Source organism: Hyaena hyaena, unplaced genomic scaffold (genome assembly GCF_003009895.1).
Source record: "Hyaena hyaena isolate Hyena2069 unplaced genomic scaffold, ASM300989v1 scaffold_180, whole genome shotgun sequence".
Classification (NCBI taxonomy): Eukaryota; Metazoa; Chordata; class Mammalia; order Carnivora; family Hyaenidae; genus Hyaena; species Hyaena hyaena.
In genome coordinates this window covers 878022-893059 of record NW_024080811.1, presented here as the reverse complement: position 1 = coordinate 893059, position 15038 = coordinate 878022, and the positions used below count along the sequence as shown (strand labels likewise).

The 15038-nt window shown below is 48.8% G+C and overlaps 1 protein-coding gene across 3 annotated transcripts; it reads right to left on the bottom strand.

Annotated features, from left to right (window-relative positions):
- Positions 1 to 1242: 1242 nt before the first annotated feature.
- METTL21A (methyltransferase like 21A) lies at positions 1243 to 14776 on the bottom strand. 3 transcript variants are annotated; one of them, XM_039240681.1, is made up of 5 exons: positions 14688 to 14776; positions 13805 to 13984; positions 11781 to 11892; positions 2518 to 2834; positions 1243 to 1748 (listed from the first exon to the last, which is right to left on the bottom strand). In XM_039240681.1, the coding sequence occupies exons 2-5, from the start codon at positions 13949 to 13951 to the stop codon at positions 1728 to 1730; spliced, it is 597 nt and encodes a 198-aa protein (XP_039096612.1). In that variant the 5' UTR covers positions 13952 to 13984; positions 14688 to 14776; the 3' UTR covers positions 1243 to 1727. The 3 variants fall into 3 exon arrangements, with proteins under 3 accessions (XP_039096612.1, XP_039096611.1, XP_039096614.1); XM_039240680.1 differs by having other exon boundaries at positions 1243 to 2834; XM_039240683.1 differs by lacking the exons at positions 1243 to 1748; positions 2518 to 2834 and adding an exon at positions 10820 to 11009.
- Between the last annotated feature and the right edge of the window lie 262 nt (positions 14777 to 15038).

Below are 15038 nucleotides of genomic sequence, written 5' to 3'. Positions count from 1 at the left end.
GTAGTTCTAAGAACCTGACGTCCTATATAGATTTTAACTTGGCAACCTGGCACCAGTATTTGATCTTAATGGTGGGAAAAGTCACCGGAGAACTAAGAAACTGAGTAGTGTGAAGATCAATGTTTAGTGTACAGTTGGTTTAGGTTTCTTTTCTTGAGGATAAAACAAGCACAGAATGCACATCTGTGGGATCAATCCTTTAAGATAAGAAAACCATCACCCCTTTCCTGACATTTATAGTGGGCGCTGTGGCATATTACCCAGATACAACGTCTCTCCCCCATCACTCACCCCCAAAATACCCATGAAGTACTCACCTCCCCAGCTTCTGGGAAGGTTGGCTGATAGCCCTCAGCTGAGTTCCTTTCTAGGTATTCGTTCTAAGGTTACGCCCCTTGGATCACATGACTAATCTATGCAGGGATATAAAATCCCTCCCTCTTGCCTTAATATGACCCAACTGTAGGGCCATCCTCGCTCTCATTTCTGAGGATTGCATCCCAGCCCAATCTCTCCCTCTTTCCCAGTCCTGCTACTTTTACTACCTCAGAGATGTGATCTTGAAAGCCTTCCCATTTAAACTTTCTACACCCTAATGTCTATCTCCTAGGGTATTTCCCCAGGGAACTTGGCCTGAGACATTTTAAACCCAAAGCCAAGAACAAAAAGCAAAACAAAACAAAAAGCCCCAAACCACTTGATTTTTCACTGCAACACCAAACTATTCCTGTTGAATTTTCCTTGCCTTTTATTTTCATCTATTAAGAAAAAAGAATTACCTTCAACCTTTTCTGATCCTTAATGTTTTATGAACAACATGTAAAACCACCAATTAATGCTTACTTCACTTGGTAGGGCATCCAGACATGTTGAAGCTGTCCATCCTCACCTCTACCCCACCTGGTCCCCGCCCCGCCCCACCCCACCTAGTCCTCTGTCCACATCCAAAACCACTTTAATATCTTTTCTCCAAAGTCAGGGATATGAAAGGAGCTGAACCCCAACTAAAATACTCATTTTGAATAACATACCTGAATGGGACGGGCCTTTCATTAGTGTTGATGCTGCTGCAGGGCTTGTGTTTCTCGGGTTTTAAAAAACCTTCCACGTTCATAGCACAGTACTGGCATTTTACAGATTTGCTAAGCTGTGGATATTTCTATTTCATGTGCATTTACCAAATTGTGTTGAACCGATACATCACAGAATGCTCAGAACTTTTAATTCATAATTCATCTTTATTTAAAAATAAAACCTCTAAAATATATGTAGAAAATAAGGTATTGGGTGCTGTCACATCCAAGATAGTCATTAAAAGGTGAAGAGGAAGGATGTCTTGTTTCCAATGTTTTACAAAGCAGATCTCCAGTACCAACTATCATACTGAGATTATAATTCTTGTCATCTGAATTTGCTTACACTGTTAAATTTTTACATTGTTTAAAAAAAATAAGAGAGAGAGAGAGAGAGAGACTTCATTCATAGTCTGTCAAAGATAATCATAAAACAATGAGCAATCATTTAACCCAAAGACCAGTACACTCTAAATGGAATGCATGTTTTTCACACACGGAGTATTTGGCTGGGAGGCAGTCCTGGAGGTGGCACCAGTGGGCCTGGCCTCCAGAAGCTCCCAGTCTTCCAGGGAATCCAGACTTGGAATAAGCAATTACAAGCACAATGTGGAAGGAACTCCTTGGGGAGCTAACACATTGTCACCTTATGCATTATACGAAGGAGGAGAAATCCTAGGAAAGAAATACAGGAACATCTGAGAAAGGGGAGTGCCAAGGGAAAACTACAGCTTTTGAAGAAGGCGGCCCATGCACAGCACACGGTGTGTTCAAAAAGTAACTAAACTTTTATTTTTACTTCGTTTACAGACCTAAATCGGAAATTAAGCCAAAAGGCATGAAATGAGACCTCTGAGAACTCCCATCCCAATCTCAAGTAATCAGAAGTATTTAAAACCTAAATGGGGCAGACAAAAGATTTCAAGAGCATCACAGCTCAGGGAATATACCTGAAGCCTCTTGTTTTATATTCAGAAAATTAGAAAGCTGGGCTCACCGTGTGTCTCAGAATGTATTTAAAACAATGTGCACGGGTCAGTCTCACCAAAACAAGCTCACTGCTTTGAAGACTGCTTTCTATCAGCCCTTCATTATCTCACCAGTGAAAATTGTTTATCAAGAGGCAGAAGTATGGGTCACAGAACACCTCATACATTCCTTTAGCATGCTAGTAGCAGTTTTCAGAGTAAACTAGGACGGCAAAGTCACAGCAGTGGGACAAAGTGGTGCTCTGTTTTCAAACGGCACATGTGCTTTGGTTAGACTTTTTGTTCAGGAGCCATTTCATCCAGTGTGGTTTGATTCCCAGGCCCAGACCTTTACTGACACACCCAATAATAACATTCTTCTACATCACAGCCAACTACAGGTCCTCCCTCTGGTGTCTCTTCTGCGCTTTGTAAATATGCACGTCTTTGGCAGGATCATAGTGAACCTTACTCACATTAAACTGCCTCTCCAGCATCGCTAAGAAGTTGTTATCCCGTTCATAGCGAATTCGGCAAGCTAAAAGAATCACGGAGCGGTTGCTACAGAGATGTTCCAAAGTCTGAAGAAGATCTGTGAATGTTTCTTCTAAATATATGATATCAGCTCCAAGTATCAGGTCAAATTCTCCAGGTGAATAACTCCCCAAATTTTGTCCCCAAGTCAGCTCCTTAACAACAGCTTTAGGCTGGATATGGGGGGGTAAGTTGGCTTGAACATTTGATTTAAGAAATTCTAATGCTACTTTTCGATCCGTGATAGTCACATGAGCACCTAGAATGTGGGACAGAGAGAGAGTCATGTGCACATCAATACAACTAATAGGTGTGGGGGGGGAGGTCAAGTTAAACTGCAGGGGGAGTGTCTCCAATAGTCCACCCGAAATCCAGATCGTGCCCTTCAGGGATGGCTATAAAAGACCAGAAAATGACCGGCAGCAACTTCTGCATCGCCTATTAGTAAAAGCGAACTCTGGAGTCGTCTCTCTACCACACCCATTTGCTAAGTTGTGCCTGTAAAGTGCAGAGTCCCCCGGTGACACTACACTGGAGCTTCTGAATTCTGCAGGCGGCGCTGGCCCACCCCACACAGGTGTCTACCGCTACACTTTGTCCATTAGGCCACGATCCTCAAGGCAACAGACCTGAAGGTAAAATGGAATCCACAAAAGAAAAATCTAGGAGCAAATGATTATGAAGATGACAAGACACCAAACACAGGGAAAGGCTATTTCTAAGCTTCAAAAAGAATCAAGGAAAAGATTAATTGGCTATTAAAACAATCCCAGTCCATGTCTCCTTTCGCTGTTAGGAAGCAGCCAACCTGCTGTATGTATTTACGTGTGTGTGTGTGTGTGTGTGTGTGTGTGTGTGTGTGTGTTGAAGCATGGTAAACTTAGAAATTACTAGACTGCATTAAAGTACTCTAGGTTAAAATGTGAGATCCTGTTTACTAAATGCATACAATTAATGAGGCAATATGTCATTAATGTTTCTTGTGAGTTGTTTACCGTGAACTAAATGTTTACTGTGAACCCATGAGGCTGGGAGAAGACGGCACTGGTAGTTCCCTGGACAGTGAACAACTACCTAAGGCCGACCCCGAAACACCTCATCTGCTCTGCAGTGACCAGATGTGTAATCCTGCTCAGTTTCGACCTGGTAAATTCTGAAATGTAACATAATGTCCATTCTATCATAAGACTCTTCCACACCTTCTGTAGTTTGTGACCCTCGTGGGCCCATGGGGGTCCAGACCAGCTGGGGCAAGCACCCCTTTGGTGGCAGTTGGTGGGTTCAACCTGACGTGTGCGGTGCTGAGCGTGACCCTGACAAGGACGCCCCAGCTGTTAGAATTTGCAAGCGTGCACCTGCCACCTGCCACTCCGGCCAGACAGCACGCCGCCTCGAGGGGAAGAGTGCAGAGACACTCCCCTCTCCTCCGACGGGAAAAAAATCACAGATGGCCTTTTCCTGGTCTGGCTTACAACTTTCTCTCTGGATTTCCTAACGGTCTGTATTGGCTGGCAATCTAGTCTTTCATGTATCACCTCGGTGTTCATTTGAATACTTCTTGCACGTAGACCTTTCCAATGCCTTTCTCAGAGGGTTTCTGAGGCTCTGAGGCTACTTCTAACCTGCTACGTGTCCTAGGAGTTTCCCTAGGACCCTGATGCAACTTGGCCACTCTATCACCTGCACAAATATGCAAGTGACTACCATCAGCCACGGGACAAACCCCTATCTCAGAGCTTACATTCACGTGAAGAGGCAGGCAGTGAGAGGGGTTTTTGAAATCAGAACGACCAGTACATGAGTTGGAGATACGCACTAGGGCAAAAATAAAGCAGGAAGGAAGGACACAAGATGTCCAGGAGTCAGGAAGGTGGGAGTGACATAGAACACAAAGGGAAGGCCTCACTGAGAAGGTGACTTGGGTGAAGCGCATGGCAGGAGCGACGCTACCCCGGCAGGCAGACGAGCAGGTGCACAGACGAGCAGGTGCACAGGCCCGCAGCGGGTGCACAGGCCCGAGCAGGTGCACACGCCCGAGCAGGTGCACAGGCCCGCAGCGGGCAGGCCAGGGCAGCGAGAATGGTAGGAATGAGGGAGGAAGGGAGGAATAAAGCGGAAGATGAGGTCAGAGAGGGCACGTCTCGGAAAGGCTTTGGCTTTTCCTGAGATGAGAAGCTAATGGAGAGTGCTGAGCAGAAGCGCCAATGAGTCTGGGCTTTGACAGGATTTCCAGCAGCAGGGCGAAGCTGGAAGCAAGGGATCATGTGAGGAGGCCCCCACAGTGACCCCGGTGAAGGCCGGTGGCATGCTCCTTGCTGTCACCACACCGGGCACCCACCCGGGGCCAGCTCCCACCAGCCCAAGAGCAGCGCTGCTCACTCCCAGGGAAGCACTTCCTCCCCACCCACTCAAGTTTCCTCGCCAGACATCCGTCCCTGAACATGGCAGCCCTGCCTGTGGTCCCCTTTTGGGTGTTTGTTTATGGGGAGGGGCATGAAGCGTGTCATAAGTGTCTGTTAATCTATCTGTTTCCTTTCAATCTTTTTATTCCCCTTTCAATTTGGGGAAGATACAAATAATTTGTCCTGTAGTTTCCCACAATCTGTGGACTTTCCTGACTGTACCGTTTTATACAGTTTAGCCTGTTCCTCTCTCGTCTGTATCTCCTGTGAGTTTAAATTTGATTTTTTTGAGCAAGCCTCTTTCAGAGGTGGTGGTGTGGTCTTCATCGAGGTATGTAGTCCCCAGCAAGCTGTATTTCTGTGATGTGAACAGGCATGAGTCTGCAATGCCCAGATCTTTAATTCACTAGATTCCTTTTGCATTTGTTGAGAAATTTCTATAAAGGGAAGTTTCTTTTTTTTTTTTTTTTTAAATATTTTTACTGTTCATTTATTGTTGAGAGAGAGACAGAGTGTTAGTGGGCGAGGGGCAGAGAGAGAAGGAGACACAGAAGCGAAGCAGGCTCCATGCTCTGAGCTGTCAGCACAGAGCCCTATGCGGGGCTCGAACCCACAAGCTGTGAGATCATGACCTGAGCCACAGTCAGACTGAGCCACCCAAGCACCCTGGGAAGTTTCTTTCAATTACTATGTCACTCATTTTCTATAGCAACTGAATAGAAAAAGCAGGATAAATGTTGCTCTTCCTCCCATTTTATAAACCAGATTCCAAATTGCTGGTTTCTAAGCACCCTCCAAAGATGACTGATTGAGTTTATTTTATTGTATCATCAACTCATGGATCAAACATATTTGATATATTTAAATCCAGTGCCATTATCACTACTGATATTCAAATGTTGCCAGCAGACTTTTGACACAACCCCTTCATCTTTGTTAGCCTCCTTGCTATCTGGTAGGATAAAGTAACCGAGGCCCATCTCCTACATTTCCCGCTACAGAAAACAGATTTCTGTTAGACCTTTTCAAAGTTTTTTGTTTTGGGCACCTGAATGGCTCAGTCCTTAAGCACCTGACTTCGGCTCAAGGTTCGTGAGTTCAAGTCCCACACTGGATGAGCCTGAGCCCCACTTCGGGGGCCCTGGAGCCCTGCTTCTCTCCCTCTTGTCCTCTCTCTCTCTGCCTCTCACTCACTTATACCCTCCCTCTCGCTCTCAAAAAAGTTTTTGTTGTTGTTTTTTTGTTTTTAGATGGGAGCCAGCCAGTTTGCAGGCTGCTGGGAAGGGTCAGGCAGAAAGAGGCAAGAGAAGTCATCACAGAGGTGAGGGGGGCTGGCTGCGAACGCATCAGGAGCAGAGGCAGAGACTGTGGCTCCGTGAGCAGGAGGGCTGGAGGCCGACGGGTTAGGGAAGCCCTCCTCTGACCGCATCAGTCTCCTCAGTGAAATGAGAAGCCGCGTGGCCGGCTGGGAGCCTGGCCGGAGGAAGGAGGCGGGAGGAGGCCGGCAGAGCAGGAGAGGAAGCACAGTGGCGGCCGCCTCCCCGACCGTCCTGGATCAGACCCTGCAGGCTTGTGTCGCCTGCAGCCACATTCGGCGGCACAGGAGGGTCGCCCTCCGCGGGGAGGCTGGCCCACGGAAGAAGCGGAAGGGCAGAGCTCCCATGACTGACTATGCGGGGGAGCGACCCCGGGGAGGTTCACGTGGGTGCAGACAGCTGCGCTCCCGGGGCAAGGCTGACGTCGCGAGGACTGACGGGCAGGGCCCGGCACCGCGCACCCCGCGGCCTCGCCCTTGGTAACGGACAAGAACATGTAAACACTTACCATCACTTCCAGTCTGCAACACCTTTATCAGAACATCTGCGCACATGCTATGTACCAGACACACACACACACACACGCACGCACACGCAGGAAGATCCTCGGCCTCTAGCTCGGTGCCGTGAGGAGGACCCAGAAACCCAACTGTGACGCACCGCGGGGAGTAAAACATGGCAACCTGGGGTGCCAGGAGATTCCGTGGTCACAAAGGAGAAACCCTCTGAGGGCCAGAGGTCCGAGAAAGGACTGGGAAGGACTGGAAGTCTGAGCTTACCCTGGAAAGACGTGCCACTAACCAGGGGAAAGGGTGAAGACAGGGCAGGTAAGGCAGAAGGGACGGGCCAGAAGCGGCAAGTGTGTCCCTGGAACCGCCAAACGAGGTGAGAGCCTCAGGAGTGCTCAGCCGTGGGGAGGCAGCGGGTGTTTAAGTACCGGCCACCCCAGCACTTCTGCGCCGTAGATGGGCCACTCTGGTCTACTGGGAAGTGGCTCTGAGAAGACAAGGCAGAGGCAGAGAGGTCAGGTGGTGGGGATGTGCACATCCTCACAGAGGAGCCAGATGCTGGGAGCTCCAGCCGGGCAGGGGCGCAGGTCGGGGGGCACTCAAAGGGAGAACCGGAATCAAGAAATCCTCAGAAGATGGGTCAGCAGGGGGCGGAGAGGCCGGGGCTGCAGGTCAAGGAGTGGGCCTGAGTAGGATGGCCACGCTAACTCGGAACAAAACAAAAGGTGGAGTTTGCAAAGGGAAGAAGAGTTCAAGTTTAAACACACATACGATTTGAGGCGCTGACAAACAGCCAGGTAGAGATACCACGCTTCAGGTAAGCATACATACAGGCGGAAAGCTCGGCAGAGATTTGCACTGCGAGTATGGACAACTACACAACTTCTTCCCGAGCACGACACTTTAAGGCTCTTCCCCAGACTTGTTTGGGCATCAAAATCACCTCCGAAGCATTTAAAATCCAGATTCCCGGGGACATCTGGGTGGCTCAATCGGTTAAGCGTCCAACTTCGGCTCAGGTCATGATCTCGCAGTTCATGAGTTCGAGCCCCATGTTGGGCTCTGTGATGACCGCTCAGAGCTTGGAGCCTGCTTCAGATTCTGTGTCTCCCTCTCTCTCTGCCCCTCCCCCACTTGTGCTCTCTCTCAAAAATAAACACCAAAATATTTTTAATTAAAATTTAATTAAAAAAAAAATTCAGATTCCCTGACCCCACCGCAACTTACAGAACCCTATCTTTAAAATGGGATACTTTTTTCTAATAGTTTCCACACAGTATAAAGAGATTTTCAAACTAAGAACCAGGGTGTGAGAGAAATGCATTCAATTCTAATGCCTCAATCCATGAGTTTTGTGACCCTGAGCTCTGTTAAGCCTTCATTTCACGAGGGGCAGAGAGTTCCAAGTAGACCTACCCACCATGCAGGGGGCCGCAGACACAGAATGTGGGAACGGCCCAGTAATTAAAAGCTGGCTTTGTCTTTTCACAGGAAAAGTCTCAGCACCCATTGTTAAAGTTCTGCAGAGAACTTACTGCTTTTTTTTTTTTTTCTGGCTTTTTAATAGAATCTGTCTTGTCCTCCCTCCCCCTCAGAATTAGAATGGATGCTTCCTGAGACGGCCTGTATCTGAAGCACCTAAAACCAGGCCAGGCACGTGGTGGGCATTCCCTGAATCGGGGAATAAATGACTCGGGTTAAGAAAAATAAAAATAATTTAAAAAGGAGAACAAATCACCACTTATTCTAGTTCTCGCTGCCTCCATCCTAAAGACATTAACTTTTTCTTACGCTCAGGTCTCACCCTCAAAAGTAACGCCTAATACTTTTGCAGCCACAACAAATAACACAGCAGCGCAGAGATGTGCACGACGTAAGGTTAAGTGGGACATACAATGTGTGTACATACATACATGCATGAACACACGTAACACACACACCTCTATAACCATGATAACAACTGTGATTAAAAACACAAGTGGAAGAAAAAGAATGGATGCAAACACACCAAAACGCTAACGGTACTTATGTTGCAAGGTCATGAATAATTAGAATGTTTGATGGTGGGGCGCCTGGGTGGCTTAGTCGGTTAAGCGTCTGACTTCCGCTTAGGTCATGATCTCGCGGTTTGTGGGTTCGAGCCCTGCGTCGGGCTCTGTGCTGACTGCCAGCTCAGAGCCTGGAGCCTGTTTCAGTCTGTGACTCCCTCTCTCTCTGACCCTCCCCTGCTCACACTGTCTCTCTCTCTCCTAGAAATAAATGAAAACATTAAAAAAGAAAAAATTTAGAATGATGGCTTTTTCCCGCTTTATTCTGCTGCTAGGGCTATTTTTGAAATAGAGTTACATCACTTTTGTAAGAGAAACATCACTCTTCATGATTTTCCAGTCTGCCCAACTCTCATTCCAGAAATATCTGAGTATCTACCCCGTGGCAGGTGGTGTCTGGGGCCAAGACACGGGATGAGACATGGTCCCATGCCTCGGGCCCTTTAGCCTGCCAGGAGGGACAGACACAAGAAACAGCAGCCTGGAAAAAGGCCGGGACAACGTGGCGAGTGTACCAAGTGCTGTGGGGAGAAGAAATGAGGCAGCAATGAACTCTGCTCTGGGGCAGGAAAGGCTGCAGAGAGAGGGCGGTGCAGCGGGGCCCAGAAGCACACTTTCCCGGAGTCAAGAGCACACCGTGCTCTGCTGGTCCAGCCCACTCCCGAGCCAACGTCTTCTGTGGTGACAACCACCTAGTCCCCCGCTCCGCGCAGGTCTTTAAAGAACCTCATCATCATCCTGTTTTACCCAACCCCATAGATCCGGATTTCTAGATCAGAAACAGAAATACTCAGAGGAGCAATTAACATTTACTGAGCATTTACTTTGCGCCAGTCAAGGAGCTAACCGATTTCTATGCCTGATCTCATTGGATCCTTACTGTAGCACAAATGGATTATCATCCCCATTTTATGGGGAAACTGAAGTGGAGAGATTAAGCAACTTGCCCAAGGTCACACAGCTAGTAAGAGTTAAAAGAGGTGTCCAAACTGGGGCGCCTGGGTGGCTTAGTCGGTTAGGTGTCCAACTTTCGCTTAGGTCATGATCTCGCGGTTCGTGGGTTCGAGCCCCGCGTCGGGCTCTGTGCTGACTGCCAGCTCAGAGCCTGGAGCCTGTTTCAGTCTGTGACTCCCTCTCTCTCTGACCCTCCCCTGCTCATGCTGTCTCTCTCTCTCTCCTAGAAATAAAATAAAAATAAAAAAAATAAAAAAAAAAGAGGCATCCAAACCAAGTATACCTCTAAACCTACGCACTTTGCCAACTAGCAAGTCTCTACACCAGCCGATGCAGTTGAGCATGAAGCCCCGCTTGTCCAGAGGAGACAGAAGAAATCTCACTTCCCTTCCAGTTAACTCCTCTCACATCAGCAAACGTAGTGTCAAGGGAGGATAATAAGTGTCTGAGGAGCCTGGTTTGAATCTCAGGTCTCCACTGACCAGGACTTCAGTGGAGTCTTCCACTGAAAGTGGCTTAACTTCCCCAGAACCCCAGTTTCACTGGCAAAATGAAATTTTTTTTAAAAATATGGGGCGCCTGGGTGGCTCAGTCAGTTAAGCATCCGACTCGTGCTTTCGGCTCAGGTCATGATCTCGCAGTTGTGAGATGGAGTCCTGAGTTGGGCTCCTCGAGGGGCATGGAGCCTGCTTAAAGTTCTCTCCCTCGGTCTCTCTCTCTCTCTCTCTCTGCCCCTCCCCTGCTCACAGGGACACTTGCTCTTTCTGTAAAAATAAAAATTGAACTGAAATGAAATGAAATGAAAGTAAAACTTAACACCCACAGGAGTGTCACAAGACTAACCTGAGGAGAACAAGAGGCAGTGTATGAGCAAGGGCCTCATCAGAGCCTGAGAGGGCTGTGGTGTTAGATGGAAACCTAGATCCATCTTCACACGCTGTTAACCACCACCCTGCCCGTGCTCCCCACATTGTGGAAGGCTAGATCTAAACTGAGAAAGGAATACTAAAAAAAATAATAATAATAAGTTACCAGAAAGAGGACACAATTAACGGAGAATCTCAGGCCTGACCCCAGACCAACAGAAGCAGAAATTTCATTTTAACAAGAGCACTGGGTGACATACTGATGTGATGAATGTTATATATGTTGTATCTTAGAAGCGGGTCTGTCCATTGGGTGGCTTGAACAGCATGAGCCAGAAGCTGAAGAAAGGAGTTGACAATAAATAATAAAATAAAACAAAGCTTAAAAATACTCTAGGCCTAAATTAATGTCTGTATACCAAACAAACAAACAAAAAAAATGACAAACCCTGATATCAATCCAGAACTGGATACTGTGAATACAATTTTTTAAATATAAGATGTCAGTACAAACTACGGCAGGGCCGACCCTTCTCAGAAGAGACAAACCAGCAAAGTTTCCTCAGCAATGAATGAGACTATCTTCTACTTGCCTCGCAGGGTTAAATCTAACAGAGTAGGGAAGGCCCATAAAGTGTAAAAAACTATGTACGTGAAGATGACAGTTTTCTTTGAACTGAAATTGAACTGAAAACTGCCTTCTGATCATATTATTGGCATAAAACTGAAAGGGGAGTAACCTAATTCAGACAACCCATTGTCTCCTGAACTGCAATTTGAAACACCCAAATAAATGTGCGTTTGCGTAAAAAAAAAAAACCTAACAAACAAACTGAAGGGGGCAAAGCAACCTTTTATAAGAAGTATAAATAACAGGATGAAATAGAGAGCAAGAGAGCCAGAGCAAGAACAAGGGAGTGAGAGCAAGAGAGCGAGCGAGAGAGGAAATCAGGTTTACTGGAGTTAAAGACACCAGCAGGTGACTCATAAGTACAGGGGACAGAAAATCCAGTAAGGGAAAAAGCAACATGGGTCTGTGTCAAGGAAATAGCAAACACACTTCTCAACGAGTTCGGCTCACAGAGGAGAGAGCCCGCGCATGGCACTCACCCAGCAGGGCAGCCACTATGCCCACCAGCCCGGTGCCGGCACCCAGCTCCACCGCACGGCAGCCCCTGAGCTCCACAGCTCCCATCTCCAGGTACGTGGAAAGAACGACAGCCTGAGTGAAAACACAGCATGACGATGCAAGTCAATGGGTGCCGGACGACCCCCAGGGTTTTGGGCGGGCTTCACACCGGCAGGAAGACCTCACCCCCTCTCTCCCATGGCAAGGCTCCAGTCCTGGTTTAACAACACACACAGGAGCTCAGCTGCTGCTGGCAGGTGACCCTAGAGCAGACACAGACGCTGCAGCCCCGGGCCCCACCAAGGTCCCTCGCAGGGACGGCAGGGGTCCATGACGCTATGCACACACAACACAGGGACCAGCTCAATCTGGGGTTTCATTCTTACTGTGTCACTTAAAGTTTACAAAATGACCCTGGTGGAGCTGACATGAATAGTCTCTGTGATCTTGCTTAAAGGGATGTCCAGTTCCTATACCAAGTTCAAGGCAGCAAGGCCACAATGTCACCCAAAGCAAGAGGCAGAGTGGCTCCCGTCCAAGGCTCCAGGAGCTGGGCGCTTCTCTCCTGCCGTTCTGCATCCCTGGGGCCCTCACCATATACTATCAGGCATGGGAAGGAAAGCTGCACTGAAGTTTTGGACACCTGATGCATGAGCTGGCATTTGCATACAATTCTATAAAAGTATGGTAGGGGTGCCTGGGTGGCTCAGTCGGTTAAGCATCCAACTTTGGCTCAGGTCATGATCTCATGGGTTCATGGGTTCAAGCCCCATATTAGGCTCTGCGCTGTCAGCGTAGATCCTCTGTCTCCTTCTCTCTCTCTCTCTAAAATAAACTTTTTTTAAAAAAAAGCATTGTATGCTGTTAACATAATTTTTAAATAGAATTTTGTCTTTCATGGCCACATACTATTAGCATAATTAGCGATTCCTCTTCTTGGTAAGCATTTAAGAGGCTCACGCATTCCTATAATGTACTTTTATTAGCCATTCTGGGAATACTTTCCACATAATCACCTTGGACTAGATTCCTAGAAGAGGTTACAATATATTGAGATTCTTACACCTAAATGTTTCTCTAACATCCCTACTGCCATGTTAAGACCACAAAATTACATCTATCGTTTATCCAACATTAGATGAGTTCCCACTGCTAGCTGCTGAGGTCAGGTCACTGTCACAGTGGCTGACAGAACAGGGCTGTGAGAGGAAGAAGCAAAACAAAGCAACTAATGGTATAATTCGTGACTGTGACAAGTACGGAAAACTTCAAGAAAACACGTGATCTTCATTTTGGGCTCTGCCACTTTTTACAGTATTCTTTGGGCAATATTTTCAAAATGAAACAAGTGAAAAATTAACTTAATGAGAGTCCAAAGTAGGGGCTTCCTGCTTTCCTTCCTGCTCTCCCTCCCTCTTACCTGCTCGGTATATTACTGCCAAGTAATTTAATTTCCCTCAGCTTTCCTTTATTCACCTTCAAAATGCAATCTTTTTGGGCTGGGGGAGGGAGAAGGGAAGCAAGTGATTCCAATGGGTGGAAGTATTTTTGGAGGGGCTGGGGGATGAAAATTTTTTTTTAAATGTTTTATTTATTTCTAGGAGAGAGAGAGAGACAGCGTGAGCAGGGGAGGGTCAGAGAGAGAGGGAGACACAGAATTCAAAACTGGCTCCAGGCTCTGAGCTGGCAGTCAGCACAGAGCCCGACGCGGGGCTCGAACCCACGAACCGCGAGATCGTGACCTAAGCGACAGTCGGACGCTTAACCGACTAAGCCACCCAGGCGCCCCGAAAATGTTTTTAAAATAGAGCATGGAGATGGCTGCACCTCTCAGTGAGTTTACTTAAAAAAAAACAAACCCGCAGAATTGTATACTTTAAATAGGTGAATTGTATGGTATATAAATTATATCTCAATAAGCCTGCTATTTAAAAGAAGAAGAAGAAAAAAGACCAGTCTTATAATCAACTGTGGTTGTTTCCAGAGGCCCCAGGCTCTTACTTACCGCGTCCCAAACCACCGCGGCGACCCCCAGCTGTCTCCAGTCCTGCCGAATCTGGATCCTGTGGTTCGCAAAGGAGAAGGTGGCAAGAGGCTTGTGGAATTTCTGCAACCCCGTCCCCGCGGTCTCCTCGTAGGGCACCAGGGCCATGTCGCGTGCATGCAGCTCGCTGCTCCCTCAAAGCTGTTGGGCAAAAGAATCCCGCGTGACGCTCGGGCCAGGAAAATGCATTCTCTTTAAAATAGCTCCCAATGTTTTCTTAAGGTCGTTTTGCAAGTTCAAAAGAAGAGGTGTGGGGGGGGGGGGGGGGGGCTTTTGTCTAAGCCCTTTCGCAAGGCTCTTCCTCTTCAGGGGAGGTTAATTTAGTCCTGAATCCGTGCCAAAAGGGGTCACTGGGCAAAAGAACCCACGACCCTACAACTCCTGCAGGATGCCCTACGCACTGTGCGGTCACCACTGGGTGAATTCCGAGCCGAGCCGCGTTAGGAGCCGCGGGCGGCGGCGCCGACAGCCCAGGGCCGCGGAGAACGCGCTTCTTTCTAAACTGGCCAGGCCGGCGCACGGCGGCCGGCCGGGTAGTTCCTGCTGTTTTGTTCGGGTCTTCCCTCCACCCCCCCACCCCCCCGAATTCGGTGCGTTCGCTAGTCACAGCCGTGGACCAGAACCTGCACTTGGACTGGGTGCTAACGGTTTGATTTTTGACACCAGCTGGGCACACAGGGCCGACGCAGTTCCAGCTCTCCGAGACTGGAAGTGAAGCACACTGGCCGACTGCGAGTCTCCGGCGGTGAGAGCGAGAGCCCGGGTCCCGGCCGGACTCGGAGGCCAGCCCGGAGTCCCCCGATCCTGCCCCCTGCCCGCTTCCCAAGGGCCGACAGGTACGCACTCGCTTCCGGCGGGCCCCAGAGCTCCGGGAACCGGCGGGAGTGGCGATCGGGCAGCGGTCCACTAGGCCCTTCGGGACCCCAAGCCACGCGGCCCCGGCCCCACGTCCGGAGAGCAGGCCGCCCCCGCGGCCGGGCCCGCGACACAGCCACGCGGGCGCACCGCCTCGCCTCTGCGCACCTCTCGGATCCCGCCCCTCGAGGCGCGCGTCTCTGGCCCCGCCCCGAGCGCGGCTGCGGCCACCACCCGCCTTAAAGGGCCAGCACCCTGGAGACGGCCAGGCACCCGCCGCGCTGCCGGCGGCGGGGGTGGGCGGCGCGCGCCGGGAGACTCGCGTTTCCGGTCCCCGCTC